General features: G+C 33.4%; 1 protein-coding gene across 12 annotated transcripts in view; it reads right to left on the bottom strand.

The window, feature by feature from the left end:
• The window catches only part of RICTOR (RPTOR independent companion of MTOR, complex 2), an 88798-nt gene that overhangs the window by 40779 nt on the left and 22519 nt on the right, over positions 1 to 25500 (bottom strand). For 11 of the 12 annotated variants that reach the window (XM_015562625.1, XM_015562628.1, XM_015562619.1 and 8 more), the window contains 6 exons: positions 18541 to 18605; positions 17054 to 17185; positions 14744 to 14807; positions 9542 to 9668; positions 8075 to 8244; positions 4569 to 4636 (listed from right to left, as the gene is read on the bottom strand). In XM_015562625.1, coding sequence (XP_015418111.1) covers positions 4569 to 4636; positions 8075 to 8244; positions 9542 to 9668; positions 14744 to 14807; positions 17054 to 17185; positions 18541 to 18605 — 626 coding nt within the window. Of the gene's footprint in view, positions 1 to 4568; positions 4637 to 8074; positions 8245 to 9541; positions 9669 to 14743; positions 14808 to 17053; positions 17186 to 18540; positions 18606 to 25080; positions 25107 to 25500 lie in introns of those variants that run through there. The other variant, XM_015562629.1, reaches the window with a different exon arrangement.

Below are 25500 nucleotides of genomic sequence, written 5' to 3'. Positions count from 1 at the left end.
CTGCAAAACAATTTAAGTGCAACAGAATGACCATATCAAGAATTTGGAAACGTGTTTCTGAAAATAATTATTAAGGAGAATCTTATGCTAATGTTGGTTCTTTGAAAAAAACAAAACTGTGGACATAAATGCAAAGATTATGGAGAAAAACTTGAAAAACTTAGACATATTCCTCTTAGCAGAAGAGGCACCATATTAGCCTTTGATTATACTTCTCCCGAAATACTGGATAATACGTTTCTGTCACTTCAACAACTTATGCTGGAAGCAATGAAGAACAATGGCTCCAATCATTTTCAGCTCACGCATATAGGGAAAGCAAAGCTTCGCAGCCAAGGGATCCTAACTACAAGTTTAAGATGCAGTAACGAAATTATTGAAAAATCCAGAAACTATCTGAACATTCAAAATAAAAATTAGGAGTACTATTTTTAATTTATTATTTAATTTAATCTAGTTTTTTTATAATAAATGTTGCATTCTATATTTATTTTCTTTTGCTACTATTATTACGGGACAAATTACATTCATCAACTGCTACTATTATTATGGGACAGAGGGAGTATAAATTTTGACTTTTCTATTTAGTTCTACATTTCCTGCTCTTTTGGAAAAATATTCTTAGGTAGCTCATTAACACCTTTAACTGACCACTGGAGACAACACCAGCCTGCTTAGTAAGCATTTCTCTCTGGAGGCTGCCCCTCAGGAGAGAAAACTACCATGTAAACCTCTTACTTTTATCACGTGTATTCAAGTTGCTTCAAAATTTTTACCCAAACTTATTTGAGCATTTTCAACAAGCAAGCTCAACACCTACTCACTGAAATGTTATTAAATAACTGGGTAGTGTTAGTATCTACAGCTTCTTTCTACTTTGTAGTTGTGTATCCAATCATCTCACTTGTTCCTTTCTATGCAATAGTTTATGACAATTAAGCAACAGAACTATAGTTTTGACCCTTCAACAACACAGGTCTGAACTGCACAGATCCACTTAAATGCAGATTTTTATTTATAAATATGTACAGTACTTAAATGCATTTCCTCTTCCTTATGATTTTCTTAACATTTTCTTTTTTCTTGCTTATTTTAAGAATGCAGTATATTTGTATTTAAGTTTTGGGGGAGACAAAAATTATACACAATTTTCAATTGTACAAGGTGTCACACCAAACCTGCATGTTGTCTAGGGGTCAACTGTATTTATATTGGTTAAACATTTTCCATGGGTGACTTATGACCAGTTTCAATGCATCTAGCTGTCTTATACTCCATGCCATCTCAACCATCTCTACCCTGTCAACTGTCCATTTTTTTCTGTGCCCTCTTTTATTCTTCCCTAACAGAATTCTTAACAGTTTTGAGAATACAGAAATCAAGAGAATTGGGAAAGAAAAAACAGAAGGGATAAAAATTTTAAAAAGACAGAAAATCAAAGAGCAGTAATCAGGTAGTCTACGAGAGAAATGAAACATTTAAAAACACATACACAAAAACAAACACAGTAAGCTCTATAGCATCACTTAAAATGAGAATATAACAGAAACTAAAATGGGGGAGTAAGGGTGGTGGAAGAAATGAGAATTGGATAACTAAGTTTTCAATGCTCCTTCTCTTAAAAATGTTAGTAATATCACTTCTATCAACTGCATGGTCATCCATTTTCTAACCTACTCACTAAATCTGTAGTATTTTAAAAAAAACACATTTATTTCCTTATTCCCTGCCACAATGTACTCATGCTCCCATTAACTGCCCACACTCCAGAAACTTAGTATAAGTAAAGTTCAGACCCAAATAGGAAAAAAAGAATTTGGTGAAATGTATTTTCCCTCTTCTAACTAAAAAATACCCAGGGTGCTCTCTTGCTTATCCTGATAAATGCCCCCACCCCCTTGTGATTCTGTGTCCTAATCCCTGGATCCTGTGTACTGTATATAATATCACCACAATGATAGTGATTATTTTATGCTTATAGCCCAGAAGACCCTAAGAAAGGGAGATTGTTGGTAGGCTTTATCCAAATGAAAAGTTTTCTCTAGCTGGTGGCAGACAAGCAAGTCTGAGAGAGATTCAAAGCACAAGGATTCGAGCAATTCTTGCTGTGTTTGAAGATGGAAGGAACCACGTGGCAAAGAAAGAGGGTGGTTTCTAGAAGCTGAGAGTAGGCCCTAGCTAACAGTCAACAAGGAAACAAGAGTCCTAAGTTGTAGAATAGCAAGGAAGTGAATTCTGCCAACAACCTGAGTGAGGTTGAAAATGGATTTTTCACCACAACCTCCAGATAAGAGCCATACCAGACTTCTGAGTTACCAAATTCTGAGCTAATAAAATGATGTTATTTTAACCTGCTACACATTGGTAGTAATTTGTCACAAAGCAATAGAAAATGCATGTGCTCTCCATCAATAAAGAGAATGTCCAAGTGTCATTTAAAAAGTCAAGAAAAGGGGCTTAAAAATCCTGCATTCAAAACTTAGCAAAAACAGGTTGGAGAAGTCTTTTATTTTTTATTTTATTTTATAGTTTAAAGTATTACAAATAGTAGTATATGTGTCTCCTTCCAACCCCCCCCGCCATTGGCCTCCCCTCCCCTACCCTGCCCCCCTCCCGCACATGCCCTTACCCTCCCTGCCCCAGTGTCTTGCCCCTTAGCACATGCCCTCACCCGACCACCCCGTGTCTTGTGTCCATTGGTTATGCTTATGTGCATGCATACAAGTCCTTCAGTTGATCTCTTACCTCCCTCCCCCTCCCCAAACTCCCCAGCCTTCCCACTGTAATTTGACAGTCTGTTCCATGCTTCTCTGCATCCGTGTCTATCTTTTTGTTCATCAGGTTTATAATGTCATGTATTATCCATAAATGAGTGAGATCATGTGGTGTTTCTCTTTCACTGACTGGCTTATTTCACTTAGCATAATGCTCTTCAGTTCCATCCAAGCTGTTGCAAACGGTAAGAATTCCTTCTGTTTACAGCAGCATAGTATTCCATTGTGTTGATGTACCAGAGTTTTCTAATCCACTCATCTGTTGATGGGCACTTAGGCTATTTCCAAATCTTAGCTATGGTAAATTGTGCTGCTATAAACACAGAGGTGCATATATCCTTTCTGATTGGTGTTTCTGGTTTCTTGGGATATAATCCTAGAAGTGGGATTACATTGAAAATTCTATTTAGGTCCTTTGCCCATTTTTTGTTTGTATTGTTTATTTTCCTTTTGTTGAGTTGTATGATTTCCCTGTAAATGTTGGAGATTAAACCCTTATCGAAGATAACATTGGCAAATATATTCTCCCATGCGGTGAGCTTTCTTGTTGTGTTGTTGATAGTTTCTTTTCCTGTGCAGAAGCTTTTTATTTTTATATAATCCCATTTGTTTACTTTCTCCTTAGTCTCTTTTGCCCTAGGATCTGTGTCTGTAAAGATATTGCTACGACATATGTCTGCAATTTTGCTGCGTATGGAGTCTTGTAGGGTTTTTATGGTTTCCCGTCTTACATTCAAGTCCTTTAGCCATTTGAATTTGTTTCTTAAACAGAGAACATCTTTGCTCAGGATATGATATGTTAGGATGTGGTAAGTCCACAGTGATAAAGGTGATTAAAGATATAAAACCACTGTTTTGAATTCAGGCGAAAAATGAAAAACAATAAAAATATAGGCATATTTCAGTGTTCTAAACTTAGTGAGGAATTTTAATAGTAACAGCTCAAAATAAGCAAGTATGTCTGCAACCCAACAATTCTACTAGGAAAACACCTTATAGCATATTTATTGGAATTGTGTCATAGATACAGTACATTATTTGACCTGTGAATCACTTTAATTAAGTAAAAGGTTATTCTAGACTATCTAGTGAACTATGTGCTTTTCTCTCCCAAAGACCCTGAAAATTATCCTCTCATTTCTAGAAAATAATCTTTACTCTAACTCCTTTTATTTCCCTTTGAACCTTACTCTCAAAATTCTACCTACACTATCTTCCTGTTTACTCAATTTGTTAAGGAAGCTCTTCATTCCATCCCCCTTATTTCATTCTTTTAGTCTCTCAATGTAATTATGTTAAAAATACATACAATAAAAAAAAACAATCAAAGATCTAGTTTTCTACTGCAGCCTAACTTACTTTTTAAGAAAATTCTCACCCAAGGATATGGGCTATATTTTTAGAGAGAGGAAGGGAGAAGAGAAGAGGTGAATGGGGGGTGTGGGGGGGGGGGGGAGAGGAACATCGATTGGTTGCCTCCTGTGCACACCTTGACCAGGATCAAACCCGCAAACCAAGTTTGTGCCCTGACAAGGAATCGAATCCACAACCTTCTGGTGCACAGGATGATGCTCCAAACGATTGTGCCACCAGCCAGGGCATAACTTACACTTTTTAAATAAGAAATTAACTCTAAGTCTTTAATTACATTAGCAGAGACTTACAACGTTACTCCATGAAATAAAACATTTACTCAAACTCACACTGTTCTGGCTCTACATGCAATCAGACAAATTTAAAACTTTAACAGCAACACACGCCATCTTTAAAGTTAGAGGAACACGTGATACTTACTTGAGCTGTCCTTCAGCCGTATCTGGACTATGTCTGTAGTGAAAATCAGTATAGGGCGCTAAAATTCGCTAGTAAAAAGAAAAGCAGGAAGAGAAAAAGTGTCCTTATTGTAAAATGCATTCTTTCTGTAACAAGCTAAAATTAATTCTACTTCTCTATATCCTTAATTGGGTATACTGTTTGAGAAACTTATTTCTTTAAATTCATCATCAACAAATATACTTGAGTAATTTTTTAAATGTAGAAATTGAATTTTTTGTAATATTAAATTGAGGTATAACAGAAATGTATGATTTGATGGATTTTCTCAAACTAAGTGCTCTCCTTTACCCAGCACCGGATAAAGAAAATATCAGCAGCCTCAAAACCTTCTTACCCCCCTTTGTACTCACAAGTCACTACTGACCCCAGGATTATTACCCTGACCTCTAACACTATGAGTTAGTTCTGCCTATTTTTGAACATTATTTAAATGGTTTTACTTTATAAATTAATTCTGCTCTTGTTGCTAGTATAAAGAAATATAAGCTATTTTTGTGTATTGTCCCTGTATTTAGCAACCTTGCTATAAATTCACTAATTTTAGTTAGTACTTTAACCCCTCTATCTCATTTTCTAAAGTCTCTCACTGCCTATTGCATTACTGATCTGAATTTTAATTTTAAATAATTTAAGATACAGAAGACATCACTGATATTGCTTTTGACAATCAGTATTTTTTTATATTTAGTTATATATATTTTTTTCCTTCCTCCATTTCCTTGTTTTAGATTATTTTCCTTCTGATTGAGAACTCCCTCTAGCCATTCTTTCTTTGTTTTTAAACAATACATATTAATTATCTCACATGGTTTCTGTAGGTTAAGGCACTGATCATCTTTTCCTGATTACCAACTGAGTTAAATTGAGACTATGTTGCAATTTTGATAAGCTATAGTGAGTACACTTCAGTTTTCCTGTGCCTACAGTATGGCCCTCCAGTGCTTTCAATAGAAGGCTTAACAAGTATTTTTTCCTTAGAGTTTATTTTTTCTTAAGTTTTGAACAAAGATCTTTAGCTATCCATCCAGGATAGCTTTAGATTTGGGGAAATGTCAAGAACAGGAATCAGCTATGAAATGTCCAGTTTTGTCACTTTAGTAACACACAACTGCCAAATGCTCCTCCTGTTTTTCTGATCGCAGCAAAAACCCATGTGGATTTTCAGCTTGTAATTATATCCTGATCAGTAAGTGGACCCAGGAAAGAAAGCAATTGCATAATCAGTGTATAACTACTTCTTAAAGGCCTTTCATTGTTTGCTCATGGCCCCCTGCGTAGGCCTTTGCATCCTATGCACTGGAAACTGCAGCATATTCCACTGTGCTTTCCTCAGGTTTTAACATGGTAGCTTCTACTTTGCACAGATTCTCATTTCAGCAAATGTCTGGAGAGGTAAGACAGACTTGGTAGACGTTTCATATCTCCAGGCTTGTCATGCCATAACCCCTAGGACTGCCAAATAATCCTGTCTTCTATCTAGGCTTTGGTCCTATTTTTAGTTGCTAGCCCAATCTCCAAGTGCTCCCAAGGGCATCTATGGATCTTTAGGGAAACTCTCCAAGTATCTTCCTTCCTTCCTGGTCCTTGTTGCTTTCGCAGCTCTATACTGAATTAAATGTATGATTTCCACAAATACCCAGCTTTTCTTGTTTTCCATAGCAGATGCTATAAACTACTCTATCCCACTCTGAAGTGTAAGTTTAATAAATGTTTCTTAAATTTACTTTAAATTACAGTTAATTTACAACCTTTACAAAGTATGTATTTTATTAACATTATTATATTAAATCTACATTTTTTCCTGAGATCAAAACATATTACATATAATATAAATAGAAGCCAGGGTAAATTTAAGAAAGGGTTTCTAACAGGAAGAAGATTTGGGCCTAACAACAGACAGTAGCACTGAAAATGTTTTTTGTTTTTTTGTATGTAGAAAAGGGAACCATTTATCAATTTACAGTGAAAATTGATAAAATTTAACACATAGAAATGAGGACAATATTCTCTTTGCTGCAGTTTCTACAATGAAGAAGATGTTAAAGTAAAAGATGATGATGATAAAGTAGATGATGATGATGTTAAGTACCATCCAAGGCAACCAGTATTAGTTAGGTATTTATTTTGTGCCAAGTACTAAATAAAATATTTTATGTAGATTAGAATTAATATGAGAAGCACTTGAAAAATAATGCCTAACTCATTATAAGTTTTACATTAGTATTAGCTACTGCTATTATTACTGCTACTGCTGCTGCTGCTACCGCTATTATTATAGTACTTATTCTTCACAACTCTTCAAGGTATAAACCATGACCTTCATTTTACCTAAGAATAAATGGGCCCAGGACAGGCTAATAAGTAGTCCCAAATCATAAAGCTAGTAGGTCATACAGCAAAAAATCAAAACCAGATCTGTTCAGCCCAAAGTCTATGTGCTTGATCACTGTGCTATTCTGAGGAATCTTGTTAAGGAAAAAAGAAACTAATTTTGTGGTTTTAAAGAACAAGATAGGAGCAAAGATATAGCCATCTACTTAAACATCTAACATATTATTTGAAGTTTTTTTCACTTTGGGCTTTTTAATCTGCTTTACAATTAAACAAAAAGGAACAAAAAGGAGGCCTACACATATTATCTTCCTTCACTATAATAATCTTGCCAATCTTAAAATTATAGATTTTTAAAAATAAAACACACACAAAAGAATGTAAAGCTATACATACAGTAAAATGTAAAAAATGCCAGTCTATTCCCATTGGACTACCTAAAGTAATGTATTTAAAATCACATATAGAGAAGAATATTGTACTTAAATCTGTTGGTATGATATAAGCTAATGTCAATGATATAATCTAAAACATTTTTAATATCCCTAAGAGAAACAAAACTAACATTTAGGACAAATTTTATATAAAATGATTTAGAGAAACAAACTAGGGCACAATAAATTTTTATACCTGGCATAATTTCAACCCCAATACAAACAAATTTTGAGTTTAAACTTACTCTAAATGATATCTGTAATGAACAACAATGTACTATAGTCACACAAATAAACTATTAGAATATTGTGTGTGGTAATTCTGTTCTAACTTCCTCTATACACTTTATTATCAAAGACTAATCATTTTAGTCTAACTATGAAAAACAATGAATTAATAAAAAAAATTTTTAATGTCTTCTATTTCTTTCAAGTATATATGGTCATTAGTTGCTAACAAGTGCTTCTAAGTTCAGAGACTTTTAGCATGGTTTAGATAAATAAATGGTGTATTTTTAGCAAGACCTATTCACAAACAACATAGTAAAGTCTTTAGCTATAGAATATTGCTGGGAATAAGCCAGTATTAGTAAATTTAGGTTTGATAATGCTGTGCTGCATTTACTTACTTTAAAATAGTGAAGTGAGAGTTGTATTTAAAGTCATTTTAAAACTAGTAAAGAATATTAAAGTTCCTACCTCTAATTCTACATCAGCTCGCACATACTGTCGGGTCTTTGGATGATTAAGGAGGTGCAAAATTGTAGTAATGAGGGCCTCATTTATTCGACTTAATTGGCAATCGATCACGTTTTTCAAGATGGTGTTTAGTCCACCTCGAAGGGCCACCACCTCTGGATTCTGAAGTGCTAAAATAAAAAAGAAAAACTTAATATATTATATAGGGGATAATTAACAAAAAATGTTCTGAAATCGGGGCTTTTATTTTAAAACAATTTCCTTTCTGACTTGGAAAACTCTCTAGTTTGAAAAGGGCACGTGGATACAATGTTCTAATAAGAGGCACTGAATATACTTCCCAAACCTCTGATTTTAATTTTTATGTCTCTAAATTTTTTTTTCATATCCTTTGTTCATATTTCACTGGAATGGTTTTTCTCTCCTATTAATTGAAAAGACTTTTTTATATAGTGGGAATATTAGTCCTTTGTTTCAAATCTTTTATCAGATTTGTAATTTTACTTTATATTTTAAACTCAGATTTTAAGCTCAGGAACTCCTTTTCTTCAAAGATCAGGCACCTCAATGTATGCGTGCACAAACATGAGGCTGAACTTTTTCAATATGTTGTTTGGCCATGCATATACTGCTTTGAGAATTGTCTGTTTTTCCTATTGATCTGTATATAAGTAAGTTATTTACTTATCATGTTTGTTACTTTTTCTCTGTTCTTTCACTGTAGGATGTTTTCTTGCCTTCTTACAATAAAATCTGAAGCTGCTGAAATCTGATTTTCTTTGTAATTCAAAATTCCTGTTCCTTACAATGATCAGCAAATATTTATCCACTTTTCTGTTTTCCCCATTTAACTCATTTTTTTAAAATATATTTTAATTGATTTCAGAGAGGAAGGGAAAGGGAGAGAAAGATAGAAACATCAATGATGAGTATCATTGATCAGCTGCCTCCTGCACACCCCTTAGTGAGGATTGAGCCCACAACCCAGGCATGTACCCTTGACCAGAATTGAACCTGGGACCTTTCAGTCCACAGGCCAACGCTCTACCCACTGAGCCAAACCAGCTAGGGCATCCCATTTAACTCTTTAATCTTTTTGCATTTAGAATTCCTTTAAAAAAAAAAAAGTATGACAGATTATTGCTTTTAACTCACACCAAGATATTAAGATATAGTATGGTTAACAAATGTCTGAAAGACAGACTTAAAGAGATTTGATTTTAATTACCAGAATTTGTACAATTCTTAGGTACTAAATTTCATGATGAGAAAAACTTTAAAAGTTATAGTGTTAAGGTCACTTAAGAATTATTTGTTAAATAGCAAGTCCTCTATTCTTCTATCAGTAATGTGTACTACTTTTTCATATCTTTGTTCCAATAACTAAAGAATTTATGTGTTAAAGACATTAAGGAATGTTACATATTCTTTATAAAATACTACAGTTCTATTACTCAAAATTCTAACCTAGTTCACAGATAATAGCAATGCATGCTCGGACCATTCTGTCTCTTTCTTGAAGTCCATCATTTCCAACTGCTATTAATGAGTTGGCCACAGAGCTAGGAAACAAGGAAGCGTTCACAGTAATCATCTGTAACAGGGAGAAATCAGAAAAAGAAGTTACTTACTTCATAATACATTTTTAAAACCTACTTTGCTTGGTTTGAGGTTTTTAAGATTATAGAGTTTTTATAAGATTTAGGCATCACTTTTAATCTTCTGCTTCATATGAACATTTCAAATAATTAATATAACTAATGATTGATGCAACTAATGTTAATATCATTACTATAAAAAAAGTGTTGCTTTTTTCCCTGATAGTTCAGATCACAAATTAGTTGACCAACAAAATTTAATATTTCTGAGATATTAAGCTCCTCAGGAATAGAATCTACATTTAAAACACTTCACGATACCTAGACGTAGTATATTAGTGGGGACAACAGCTGTCAACACACTACTGTATTATTGCATTCCTGACTTCCTTCTCCATATACCCATTTACCTCATTATCTCTACTCTCATCCCCATCAAACTCACTGACGTGGCTCCCCATTCTTTCTCATTTTCTGTAATTTATGTCTGATAATCTCCCTATCTGTCGCCATCATTTGTTGCTATTCCAAAAGGCAAAGTTAATAATCTATAATCTATCTTTAGTATTTCAAATTTTACAATAGAAATAGTATGTCTCTGGTGATAAACTTCGGATGAGTCTCACTTTGAGTGAAAACTATAATTGACAATAACATCTGGAAAACTGAAAATAGATAACATGTATCTTCAGTTAGGGAAACAGAAAAAAAAACCAATTATGTAGTGAATGGCTGTTTAATAAATAAAGACTATTGGGTAGATGAAGTATTTCAAAATAAATTCCTGAAGTGGGAGTAGAAGAAAATGTTTTCTTTTACTTGGGTGGTGATAAAATATTGGGATAATTAACCTGTCCTAGATATTAATGCATTTATAATCCTGTTGAAAAATAAGACTTTTACTATGAAACAATTAGAGGATGCAATATAACTAAATTAAAGATACCCAGTTAAGTCTTATAAAGGGTCAAAGGAAAGATCTGTATTGACTAGAGTACTTACACATGATTTATGTTATTTAAGAAGCATTATGCAGTATTACAAGGTTCAAATGAAATAAGATATTGTTCCACAACCATAAAATAGATTTCCAATAACTATAGAAACTACAAAATTCTCACATTCATTTCTTAATCAGTATTTTCTATTCATCAGAAATGTTGGAATAGAAGAGAAGGGCAAGAGGGTATAGAAAACTGATCTTTCTAGATGACAAAATTCTAACTTCTTATGATATTAATTTGTATTTTAATATTTATTGATCTATTATTATGCTTATAAGGAGCTTGTAAGAAAAATTTTCCTCAAAATAAAACGTAATATATTCTAGAAAGTTAGTTAGGAAGCTAGGCCACTTGGCTCTCTACCATTAGTGAACTACTAGAGGCCCGATCATGAAATTCGTGCAAGAGTAGGCCTTCATAGCTGTGGCAGCTACCTCGGCCCTCACAGTCCTGGCTTTGTCCTGAAGGTAATACAGAAGGTTGTTCCGCTGTTCAGCCATTCAGTCGATTTGCATATTATGCTTTTATTATTATAGATTAACTTGACCAAATCAATCTTATCAGTGCTTCTGTTTCCTCATTTATAAAAGGATGCTTATGATCAGATGACTTCTAGAATTTAAAGTATAAAATCTTAATCTATGAAGCTCAAGTGCTGTGAAAAAGAATACCTATTATTTATTTATTTATTTATTTACAAATGAAATCTTATTTTCCAGGGAAATATATGCAAAGAAACTCTTTAATTCTGTGCAAATCAGAAAATGCTTTTCTCAAAAATCAGTGAGTACTCAATAAAGAAAAAGTGATATAATTCATCTCTCTTTAAAGAAAAGTTTAATAACCTTTTTAGGCATGATAGGACAAACAGATATAAACATATTAATGAGTAGGTAATAATTTATAAACTTCTATAAAGGAATTAGACAGAGTTCTCTAAGGGGAATAGCTGAAATTTGAGCTGAGACTGAAAGATGAATATAATGTAGAAAATGGTAAAAATTAACAGAAAGAGTAAGAAAGAATAATGATCTTAACAGTGGCAAAGGGCAGCTTGTCCAAACTTATCCTATTCCTATATAATAAAAGGGTAATATTCAAATTGACCGAACGGCAGAACAACTGGTCGCTATGATGCACCCTGACCACCAGGGGGGCAGATGCTCAACACAAGAGCTGCCCCCTGGTCATCAGTGCACTCCAAAAGGGGGAGTGCTGCTCAGCCACAAGCCAGGCTGACGGCTGGCAAGTGCAGTGGCGGTGGCAGGAGAGTCTCCTGCCTCCATGGCAGTGCTAAGGCAGTCTGACTGACAGCTCCTGGACTGCTAAAGGGCGCAGGCCGGGCTGAGGGATCCCCTCCCGCCCCATCACCGCCAATGCACGAATGTTGTGCACCAGGCCTCTAGTATAGGTCATAACTGGTTGGACCAAATGTTGGCTCTGAATGCCAAAGTAAGAAGATAGTACATAATACTAAAAATAATTGTGGGCTAAATGGGTTTGGCAATCCAAAGAACTAAGTTCTTACAATGGATATGCCAATATCTTGCTATGAATAAAGGGCAAATAATTTCCCTAAATGAATCTCTTTTCAATTGTAAAACACAAAAACAAAACACACACACACGCACACACACACACACACAAACCTGATATATTATTAATCTTTTATTACATGCATTAAGAAATGATATAGAAAGAAAATGATGACTTAGAGTTTAAATTACAATTTAAAGAAAAGCAATAGCTGACCAGTGAAAAAACTATATTGAAAATCAAAGAGATAAGAAAGGATTGCCTGGACTGGAGAGATAAGGGAAAAAAATCAAAGACATTGAAAAAGAAACAAAAAAATAAACAAGAACCTTCTGAATCATTAAAGTAAGTGAAAGTGAAGGAAAAGTAATATGAACATTCCTTAATTACTCATAGAGCAGTTATCCTAAAGCAACAAATATTTTTACTTTTAAAACTAAAATACTTTTACAAAAAATTTTGAACTTTTTTGCATGCATATAAAAAATCCTCAACAATTATAATATTATCATTAATTTCTACTACCTCAGTTGCCAAGATGTTACTGAAAAAAAGAAATGTTTGCTTTGGTTGTTAAAAGTACTAATGAAATTATAGTTCCTCAGGTCAATAGAGGCCACTGTTCATTCAGCAAGTGTGTTTTCCCTTTAGTTGCTTTTAGCTAAACCAAGGAGAAACCCTGTGTCAGGACTCTTTCTCTGAGCTTATACTCTACCATCAGGTACAAGCAATATTCCTGCTCTTGGATTCACAAACAGTATCTGCCACAAATTACTAAGTACTTCAGAAGATAACACACAATATATAATTTTGTTATGGAGTTATTGTTTTCAAGAGTCTGTTTATTTTACTGGCCATTTTGTAACCTGTACAAAAATGTTTACAAAATTGAAATAAAATGTTCTTTAAATAATTTTTTAAAAGTGAAGTTAATTGTTTGACTCCATTTGGAGTGGTCTTTTTTTCTGAATGCAATTTCTAGGGCAACAATTCTCAAAGTGTGATCTAGGAAACTAAGGGACATATTCAGGGATTCTGCAAAGGTAAACTGTTTTCATAATAAATCAAAGACCTTATTTGTCTTTTTCTACTCTCATTCTCTCACAAGTATATATTGAAGTTTTCCAGAGATCATTGCATGTGTGAAAACACATCAGATTGAATACCAAAGCAAATATGATAATCCAGCTATCTTCTATCAAGACAGACATTTGCAAAAATCTAATATAATGCCACTCTACTCATTTTCTTTTTAAAAATAGTTACTTTTATTAAAATATTATTTATGTTTACATGTAATGATTATGTTATTTTTAATATGCTAACATATTTTAATGTCTCAATTTAATTCCTAATATGATAAATATTGACATAAATAACTCTAATAACCAAAAAGTTATTCTAGGTTCTTCAGGAACAACTTTGTTTTCTTATCTTGAATTCTCAAAATCATGGCAGTAGGAGAGATTGTATGAATAAGTCAAATACATAAATCTAATTTTTAAATTTAAAGGCACAAACTATGGCTCCAATATGTTTACCTGTAACAAAAATTCGTAATTTCCAATCTCACTCTTTAAAAAAATTACAAACATCTCTTAAGACAACTCATCCATTTACTCTTCCTTACTATGTTCACTAGTAGATACTATTCCTAACACAAGCTAGACAATTGGAAGAAAAAGGAAAAAGAAGGAATCTAGTTAATGTACAAACTCAACATTGCACATTCTGGAGCATGCACTGAATTCCAAGGTGGGGAAAGAGAAAAGCCAAAAAACTTAATTGATAAATAATTTTAGATGTTTTTACATTAAAACAAGCATACACTTCATGAGTCTCATTAATGTTTAGAACCAAACATTATACTTTAAGATGAAACATGATAAAATTCTTTCACAAGCTATGTCGTAACAAAGCTAACTCAGTTCACTGTTCCTCTACCCTTAGGGCCTCGCATTACATGTAAGAACAAAAACTTTCTTGAAAGCCTCTCACTATAAGCATTATGGCTTAACCTTAACAAATTCTCTTGAAGAAACTGAGATTTTGACTTTTTATCATACTCAATGGCCTGCATTCTTATTGCAGCAGCCTATAAATTGTATCCAAATTTATCTTCAAAACAACTATTGCAATTATTTGGGCATCCGTTTACTAGTATTAATTCCAAGCATATATTTAAGGGAAAAATCAAGGGAAGAAGCAAGTAGTCCTCTTTTTTCAATAACATATCAAAACATTAATTTCATTTGCATGTCTACTAAAGAGAGAAATACTCTTTACAATAAACATTTTATAAAAAATATTGCTCTAGCTATACCTAATAACATAGAATAATTACACAAATATTTATGCTCACCTCAAAGTTTCATAAATCTATTTAACTCATATATAATCTTAAAAATATTTACTGAGAATTTAGCTTTAAGTTTTAATAAAAGATTTCATAAAATAGTCTAAATCTAAAAATGCAAAATACTTAACATGGAAACCAAAAATCTGCCTTTACTTTTAGATATGGAGCATACCTTTCTGACTAATCGAAGTGCTTGTGTCCTCTCTACCTCGTTGCTCTGCTGTATGTCAATGCACCTAAATAATACACAAAATAATTATTGATAGAAGTCTTATTAACAAGTTTTTGTAAAACAATACCACTAAATCAGACCCATATTCATAATGTCAATATGGTACTTAAAAATGTTTAATATACATGAATTTGTAGTACCAGCTGATATTTAGTTAGCTTACATATCTCTAGTGATACTAAAGAGCAGAGAACATATGTGACAAATAGAATGCAAATAGCAAGATAGCAAACATATTCAAATATAAGAAAAAACTGGTAACTAAATGACAAATGTATGGGTAATTACGTTAGATAAAGTCCAGATACCATTTATATAAAAAACCACTAAACATAGTCTAAGCACTCCAATTAGACAAAGATGTCAAACCAGAGTTAAAACACAAAACAACACTTGATATTTATAGGTGACACTTAAATGTAAGGACAGAAAAGATAGAAAGTGAGTGAATGACAAAAGACATATTATACAAACCCTAAATAGAAGAAAGTTGTGTAGCTATATTTAGAGAAGGAGAAGTCATTGGGGGAAAAAGGAGATATCTGTAATACTTTCAACAACAAAGATAAATTAAAAATACAAATAAAAAACCTACTGTTGAGAAGTTAAGAAACTGAGCAGAAATTTTAGCAGGTACATAATACCAAGATAGATATCAGGCCTCAATTCTAGTCAAGGTGAAGAAGTTCTGCTGAATATCTACACTTTCATTTGAGATCAAATAGCCACTTCCTAGAGGAAAGGCAAAGCTAAAACCGTCAGCATGATATGCCAACATTCCAGAATAAATCTAAACTCTCTTAAGGGAAGAATAACATGATCCAGAGCCAAAAATTTGGTATACAATGTTCACATCTAATCAGATAATATAAAATATGCTTTAAACAAATGAAGGGCCAAGTAAACAAAAAAGTAAGAAAAGAAAATGACAATAGAAACAACACAAGTGATTCACATATTGGAGTTGTCATTACAGGGCCCTATAAATAACTATAATTAATATGCTCAAGGAAGTAGAAAATAAAGAAATAGTAGAAACCTAAAATCTTTAAATAAGAGTAAAATAAAAGAAAGACAACTAAAATTAAAAATTCAAGAGACTGATTTACTAGCAGGATGGAGGAATTAAAAAAGCCACACTGAAGCACAAAGATGAACAACAAAGAATGAAAGGATAGTAAGGGTACCAGACAAATAGGGGGGCAGTGAACAGATGAACAGATCCAACCTATACAGCTGGAATACCAGAGGATAGGAAAGAATGTAACACCACCACCAAAAACAACCATTTAAAGTAGCCAAAGGAAAAAAAGACACATCAACCCTAGCTGGTTTGGCTATAAAACAAACAACCTCTATATTGAATTTTATTAATTAAGAAAAGTGAAAGGTAAGGCAGAATGATTTGGAAAAAATTTTCTTAAATATGCACAGCACACCTGAAAGGAGTCACATACATAAGATATCAAGAACTCCTACACAACAAGATAGATAATCAAATTTACAAATGAGCAAAAGACAAGGATACCCAAATATAAAAGGTGCTTAACATCACTACCCATCAGGGAAATGCAAATTAAAACCACAAAGGGAGTCCACAATGAAAACCACAATCAAAAGGGTATAACTAAAGACTGAAAATAGCAGATGCTGATGAGGATGTGGAGAGACCGGAACTCTCAAACATTGTTGCTAAGAATGTAAATCAGGACAATCATGTTGGAAAACTGTTGGCAATATCTATTAAAGCTAAATATACATAAACTTTACGACCCAGCAATTCCACTCCTGCATATGTATATATCTGAGAGAAATGAGTGCATACACTAGTATATGCCCATCAACAGAATTATACAGAATGTTTAGGAATGCTTTATTCAAAATAGCTAAACACTGAAAACAAGTCAGAAAAATATCAACAGAATGGACTAACTGTGATCTATTCATAACATGAAATACTACACAGTGATTTGCAACATATGATGTTCAAGAACAGGAAAAACTAGTCTATAAAGAGAAAAGCCTGAACAATGTTTATTACTGGTTGAAAACACAAGGAAACTTGACTGGGATGCTGAAAGTATTCTATATCTTATTCGGAATAACAGGGAACTTGGTTGTCTATATCTGTAAAAATTATCAGGTTCACTAAATATTTGTAGTTTATGATAGGTATGCTAAAACTTAATACATATAAAAAACATATGTTTTTAAAACATATAAAAACATAGATAGTTCCCAGAAAATTACCTGGCTATTAAATAGTCCACTTTCAATTTAAGCACCTTCTGCAGAATAGTGGAATCCTGGATGAGATATCGAAGAGCTCGTAGCCCTGCTGCCCGCACTTCTTTTGCTTCATTCAATAAAGCCAACCGCAAGCTGTTTGAAAACAGACGAAAAGTTTTGCTGTACAAGTTTCAAATACACATAAAATTGTGGTATAAAATTCTTCCTCAGTTGAAATAAGCAAAACTACTATTTATGTTACACATATAAAAATAATTTTGCTGTAAGCCATGGAACTTCACTAGTGATATTTTTTCATCTGTGCTTCCTTGGTACATTCTCATCAATCAAGAAAATGTTGAGTTTTGTCCTATCTTCTGTAGTTTATTTTACATAAAAAATAGGACATCAAATATGCCTTTTTCACGTTGTAACACATATGCCACTATAATCTATTCCCCTTTATCTGCCTATCTGCTTCCACTCTAAAAAAAAAAACCATTGTGTTTAAACCAGGAAGTAAAAATCTATACTAATAAAAGGGTAATATGCTAATTAGACTGGGAAACCTTCCGGACAAAGCCATGGTGGCAGGGCCGAGGCAGAGGAGGTTAGGGGCGATCAGGCCAGAAGGGGATGGCAGTTGGGGGTGATTAGGCCAGCGGGGGGTGGGGGCAGTTGGGAGCAAGCAGGCCCGCAGGGGGGGCCAGTTGGGGGCGAGCAGGCCAGCAGGGGGAACAGTTTGGGGAGAGCAGGCCAGCAGACAGAGTGGTTAGGGGCAACTAGGTAGGTAGGCAGGTGAGCAGTTAGGAGCCAGCAGTCCTGGATTGCGAGAGGGATGTCTAACTGCCAGTAGTAGGAGATCCCCTGAGGGGTCCCAGATTGCAGAGGGAGCAGGCTGGGCTGAGGGACACCCCCCCCCCCGCACAAATTTTGTGCACTGGGCCACTAATCTTTTATAATGACAGTAGGCACAAATTATATCCTTTTAATTCCTAACCATACCAAAAAGATGGTTATACTACTGGGGGGGGGGGGGCAACTGGAGGCTGGGCCAGTTTGGGGGGAGGGAGGTGGCAATCAAGGCCCAGATCAGGCTGGTTAGTTGCCGCAGTGCACATCATAGCCACAGGTAGTTCTGGTTGTTCCACCGTTCCGGTTGCTGGATATATATATATATAGATATATATAGATATATATAGATATATATATATAATGTTATGCCTCTATTAGTGGGCATGAGCAAATCAAGTTTGCCATTTAGAAGTTTAAATTGAAGAAGTCCAGGTATTTTTCAACATTAGCTTTGGTTCTTTATATTTCATAATTACAAAATATTAGAACAGGATAACAAACAAAAATTGGAAATCCTGAATTCTTCTAATGTTTAAACAACTGTTTCTATAAGACCAAATATGAGATATTAAAGTATCCTAATTTTAATTTAAAATTACTAAAACTGATTAATATTAAAATCCAGAAGGGAGAAGAAACTGAACTACACTTACCAAATTATAATATCCTCATAGTTAAAACCCAATTTGTCTTCACTGTGGCCAATATCACAAAGAAGCTGTCAGAAAAAACAAAATATGTATGTATTTATTATATATTTTTGTCTATATACATTACTCCTTTAGATTGAAAAATACTTTTAATAAATTTTTTAAAAAATACGATTCTAGCCCTAACTGGTTTGGCTCAGTGGATAGAGCGTCAGCCTGCAGATTGAAGGGTACCGGGTTCGATTCTGATCAATGGCATGTACCTTGGTTGCGGGCACATCCCCAGTAGGGGGTGTACAGGAGGCAGCTGATTGATGTTTCTCTCTCATCAATGTTTCTAACTCCCTATCCCTCTCCCTTCCTCTCTGCAAAAAATCAATAAAATATTTTTTTAAAATAAAATACGATTCTATAGTTCGAGGATACAGATTTCTACTGACTGATGGGTGATAGAAACCACTGAGCATTGATCCAGGAACCAAGAGGTCACTGGTTCAATTCATGGTCAGGGAACATGCCTGAGTTGCAGGCTTGGTCCCCAGTTGGGGGGGTAGGCAGGAGGCAGCCAATATATGATGTTTATCTCACATTGATATTTCTAGCTCTATTCCTCTCCCTCTCAAAATCAATTAAAAAACATATCTTTTTTAGAAAAGCAAGAAATTGTTCTTTAATATAATTATACCAGACTAGAGGCCTGATGCACGAAATTCATGCAAGAGTAGGCCTTCCTTCCCCAGGCTGCCAGCACCGGCTTCCCTCTGGCACCTAGGACCCAGGCTTCCCTCGAAGCTCTGTCTTAGTCCGGAAGGATGTCCGGTCTAATTAGCATATTATGCTTTTATTATTATAGATAAGAAAACACACTGTTGATGGGATTATAAACTGAAAATATTTTGTGGGATAAACTGAAAAAATGCACCAGGATCAGAAAGTACTTTTGATGATTTATATTAAAATAATCTAAAACATAAAGCATAATATGCTCAGAACATTATTTAGAATAGTAAGGAATTAGAAACCAACTGAAGGAGGAATTCATAAAGGAGGAATCTTATGCAGCTATTAACATCAAAAAGGGAAGTACAACCATAGGTGATTATTTTCTTCTCTGCTTGTCTGTATTTTATAAATGTTTACAATAAATATATATTACTTACATTATATGTGTGTGTGTGTCTTAACAGTAACACTGATTGACAATTAATCTTACCATCCCTAGAAAACTAAGTAATATCTTTGTAAATGAGGACAACTTAAGCTTACAGATGGTCATGACTTCTTGAGACCACAAAGCTAGTAAGTGGTAAAGCCAGAAATCAGACTAAACCAGTTTGAATCCAGAGCTCACTGTGAAAAATATTACTACAACTTTGTGCTGAAATTATTTACACAGGGAGAGGGAAGCAAAGTTGGATATTAAAAAAAAGAATACCTAAATATTACCATCTCACTTTATTTCTCTAGCTTCAAAAGTGGTATGAACCAAGTCTGGAGAATCTCACTCTGGCTAGATACTCAATTTAAACACATAAAATGAGTAAATAAACTTAACTATCATTTGTACCGGAACAGCTAACTAAAAACATACATTTAAAACTTGCCCATTTCCAAGGATTAGAACGCACATACACAAAAATACACTCATCACTATTAAAAACAATTTAGTATGCCCTGGTCAGTGTTGCTCAGTGGTTATAATATTGGCCTGAACACCGAAGGGTCCCAGGTTCAATTCCCAGTCAAGGTCATATACATGGTTTCAGGTTTGATCCCTGGCCCTGGTCTGGTACATGTGAGAAGCAACCAATCAATGTGAGGTGTATCTCTCTTACATGGATATTTCTGTTTTTCTCTCCCACCTTCCCTCTCTCCCTTCCACTCTCTAAAAATCATTGGGAAAAATATCCTCTGGTGAGGATTAACAAAATAATAATTTAGTATTTATCTGAGATTTCTCAGATATTTCATAATACTAGCATTGTCACTATATGGTACTACATATTAATAAAAAAGAAAAATCAGAACTGTTTATGATTGTAATCATGGTGTTATTACTCAGATCTTGGACACACTCTAATTCATAAACTTCATAGAAAAATGAAGCTAAGAATTTGTTTATATAAGACATTGAGCTTTTAAAATGGGAAAAGTTACTTTCTTAAAACAGTGATTTATATATGTATCAACTAAATTTCCAAAGAGGCAATATTTGCATTCTTCTTCCACTACGGTAATGAATGTTAAAATGAAATGTTCTGAAATCCTAAAAGTAAATATACAAAAGTCTTGTCCTGTCAAGTGTTGGTTTCTCCTTTAAGTGTGTACTTGGTACTCATTTCCTGAATTATCTTTTTCACACTTGCTAAATAGACTAGATTAAGAGAACATAATTTCCAAATTACCCACCTTCTCATATCACCGAATATATGACTGTTCACTATTTTACATTTGCTCTAGCTAGCAGTTTTGGTGGAAAAGTAAAACAAAATTTAAAGTTATTTCTATGATCTCATAAAACACAATTTGGAAAGTATTTAGAAGTAAGTATTTTCTGCTACCTAATATTATAAAATTTTAATTGCAAGAAACATTTCTGAGGAAAATGTCTACTCAATTGGAAAATGGAAAATCACAAGTAACAACTACAAAGAACAATTTACAATGAAACAGCGTATTAGTCATAATTCATGTCTTTTTTTCAGTGACAGCAAGGGATGCTAGGGCTATGCTTTTAATGGTGGCTAAATAATGCCTTCAAGATTTTTCAGAATTATAGAAGGATTTATTGATCAACCTCAAATCAAAATACCTTGTTTGAATCAGAATTACCCCAGAGACTAAATTTTCTACACATACATAATTTACATATATCAGAAATAAGAAATTAGAAGATATTACTAAGAGCCTAACTTCCAATTATTAAAGAAATATCATGTTTACTTTTCATCACCAGGAATTCACCTATAATAAGATTTAAAATATAATAAGAATTATTTTAATACAAAATTCTTGTAGTGACTGACTCACTACCTTACCAATTACCACCTAATTTAAATAACCAAATCCTAAAGTACAAATCAACCCCCTTAATTCTTACTCCAGGAAAGAAGAAGATAGAAATAGCAGGTAAAGCCCTGACTGGTTTGGCTCAGTGGATAGAGCATCGGCCTATGGACTGAAAGGTCCCGGGTTCAATTCCAGTCAAGTGCACATGCCCGGGTTGTGGCTCAATCCCCAGTTGGGGGTGTGCAGGAGGCAGCCGATCAATGATTCTCTCTCATGATTGATGTTTCTCTCTCTCTCTCCCTTTCCTTTCTCTGAAATCAATAAAATGTATATTTTAAAAAAAGAAGAAAAAGAAACAGCAAGTAAAGCACTAAATTGGTGGGTTTAAGCAATGGGACTCTCAGCCACCTCAACTACTGATTGAATTACGAATTAATCCTTAATCTTTAGTAACAATTCCCTCACTATCTTAGCCATTACAGGTAATTTCCTATCTCCTGTATAAGTTCTTGAAATGTAATATTGCCTGCCCTATCACTGAAGTTTGTTATATTAAGAATAAATCACCGATTATGTTTAGAAGTCATTAAAGACCTTGCAAAATCTAAGAATTCTTGGCATAACAAGTCACTTAATATGCAAAATTATTAAACATCAATTATTAATATTAAATTATTAAACATCACAACACTTTTCACTGGACTTCTGTTCCTCCCTATTCCATGTGTTTTTGTGACCAGCAGTCACAATGCCTAGCTGAATGTGACCAAATAGGATCAGATTTCATCAGAAGACACAAAGAGAGGGCTACCCTCTCTCTTTTAATGACTGAACACTGTCTCTTAGTCATTTGGAAATTGTCTAAGAATACTAGTAAAACTAATCTAAAAGAAAACAGAGCTGAAAAATGGAGAGACAGAATGCAATTACCACTGTTCAACCCCTGGGTTTTTCGCCTGAAATTAGGATCCAACATTTGGTATTCCTCATCATGAAAGCAAATAACTTCTTTTTACTTTAGCTCAGTTGAATTAGGTTTAATTTGTTATTTATAAACCAAATTAAGCATTCGATATCATCAAAAGTCTAAAATTATGAACATAACTGTTAAATTTAATATAAACAAAACCCAATAAATTCAATGAAAATATAAAATAGAAGTCTAAACCCACCTCTAGATAATAAAAAAATGAGATGATTAATAAAATTAACTAAAAAATACAATAATCAGTTAAAACTGGGCAGATAAATGCTATTCCCATTTTACTCATATTGCTCTGAAGGTTAAATGAATGGTTCTAAATAAGCAACAAATAGAATAACCCAAACGTTTAAACATCTTATCACAGAGTAGAAGTCCATAGCGTGCTCTTTTCAGAGGGCACTTTGGAAGTTAATTTTAAAATAAAAAGTACAAATGCTCTTGACTAAGAAATCATACTTCGAAAATTCTATCTTATACAAATATAGCTATAAAAAAGTATACTTATATTTATAGAAAAGGAAAGAATTCTATGGTATATTGGGAAGTAGGAAAAGGCAAATTGCAAATCAATATATCTCATTAAAAAACCTTTGTGTACACACATAAAATAGTAAATAAACTAAGCACTATATTAAATACCTCTTTTTAAGTCTTTTAATTCACACACACACACACACACACACACACACACATTTATAATTATACCAGAGAAGGATAAATACTTTCTAAGGGTTCCCTCTGGAGAATGGTATTTTTGTTCCCTCTGAGAATAGGGACATGGATAAGAAGCATGTGAAAAAGGATTTGCACTATTTACTATATATTGTTCTGTACCATTTTGATACTTTATATTTAGCTTCAACTATTTGTAAAGTTTTGAAAAACAGAACAAAATAAAGATTCCTTTGGGGGTTTTAATATAAATATGTGAGATTAAATATAGAAAAAGAACTTTTAGAATATAAAAGCTGACATACTTTCATCTTTAAAAACAGGTCTTTATGAGCATGTTGATAGTTTTAAAAATAGAATGCTAAGATTATATTCATCAGCAGTCTGTTATACACATTACTTTATCTAGTGAAATGATGTCAGGAGGCAAGCATGGCTGTGACATTCACATGGTTATAGGATCACATAGCTAACACCCTCTCTCTCTTCATACCTTAAAAGGAGGTTTAAAATTCTAGAGATGAAGTCTGCCCTATACAACATTTTAGCCCAATGATCTACTAAATTAATTTAATCCTAAAAGCTAAGCTTACACTTAACAAAACAAATGCTAAAACAACAAAAACTCGTATTTAAAAGGCAAAATTTTCCTAATGTAATGTAATACCTTTAATTAAACACTTCTTATGTGCCAACCTTTGGGATAGAGAGGTATATAAGAGGAGAAAAATAAATATTAGCTATAACATATGTTTAAGGAGCTCAGTTCAATAAGACAGTAACCTACAACAAATAATAAAAGAACAGATAAAATTTAGTAGACACATATATAACCTGTTATGAGAATACAGAGAAGGATGACCAACTAACTCCTGATTAACAAGCTTACTGGCATCATAATTATTTTACTCTTTTTCTTAGTCTATAGAGCTATTCTTATGAGATTTCTGAGATTTCTACATTTTACTCTATAAGGAAATAAATAAAAGCTTTTTAGGAATACCAGGTCTGAAATACGTATTATTAATATGACAAATATTAATAATATATTTATTAATCTACCTCTCCAACAAAATGGAATTCAAAGACACATTATATTATGATTAAATTCAGTAAGCATTTATTTTGTGCTAGGCATTTAGAGAAATTTTATAATAAAACCTATAGACACTTATTTACAGCAGTGATTCTTCTTAATTCTTTCAGAATCCTAGTTGTCAAGAGATGTGAAAGGACATATCTAGGTGTCAACTTAATTATGACATAAACCTCTATTAATATTTTTAATAGTTAAATCTAAGCAAGTGGCAAAGACTTATTAGAGCTGAGTGAAAAATGGTTAAATAAAACTGGAACTGTAATAGAAGAAAGGGAACCCAGGAGATGCAATATGCACCCTTGGAACAACTTTAGGTCTTAAAGACTTGACATTATCTGACTAGAACAATGAAGGAAGGTATTTGGAGACTTTTCATCACATTCATAAAAATAAAAACATACATAGGGATATTTTTGAAATTCCCTTCTCAAGCACCTAGTCAGTGTTCTTAAAAGTTGTTTATAAAAAATCACTCTCATCTCTCATATAATTTTTTCATCTGTTATAAAAAAATAAATGCCAGAATATCCAAAACTTCACTGAAAACACAAATGTACTTGATCCCCTATGAAAAAAACTAACCTATTTTATATTTACTGCACAACACGTATTGACAAAACAATTTTGTTACATAGTGACTATATACTTATCCCCTTTTACTTCTATACAACCAAATCAAGTCCAAGCAATAGTCCAATTATCAGATAGAAAAAAAAATTAAAGATTTTTAGAGGGTTAAAACAGTGCTGCTCAAACTTTAATGTACACAGAAATTCACCAGAGAATCTTTATTAAAAATGTAGATTCTGATTCAGTAGGACTGGAATGGGGCTGAAAATAGTGCATTTCAAACAAGCTTCAAGGTGAAGCCAATGCTGCTGGTCTGTGGATCACAGAATACGAAGAGGTTAAAACATACAATTACTCCTACACTTAAAATTGAGAAGAACAATTTATATTTAGTAAACTAAAATGGAAAAATAAATTTTTCCGAAAGAATCCATTCTGGTTTCTATTTATGGCATCACCTCAAATAACAAGCATTTCAATGTTTCCAAAAGTTGGCTTTCCAGGATTACCAAGCACAAAAACATACCAATCCATCAAACTCAGGAATCTTGGCTACTAACAGAAATCAAGTCAATATTTATTTGGGATGAGGGCCCCTGCATTTATCTTAGGCTCTGAGCCCGACAAT

The sequence above is a fragment of the Myotis davidii genome, unplaced genomic scaffold, assembly GCF_000327345.1.
Source record: "Myotis davidii unplaced genomic scaffold, ASM32734v1 scaffold496, whole genome shotgun sequence".
Taxonomy (NCBI): domain Eukaryota; kingdom Metazoa; phylum Chordata; class Mammalia; order Chiroptera; family Vespertilionidae; genus Myotis; species Myotis davidii.
Note: the sequence above shows the minus strand (reverse complement) of the source record. Positions and strands in the feature narration are given on the sequence as shown.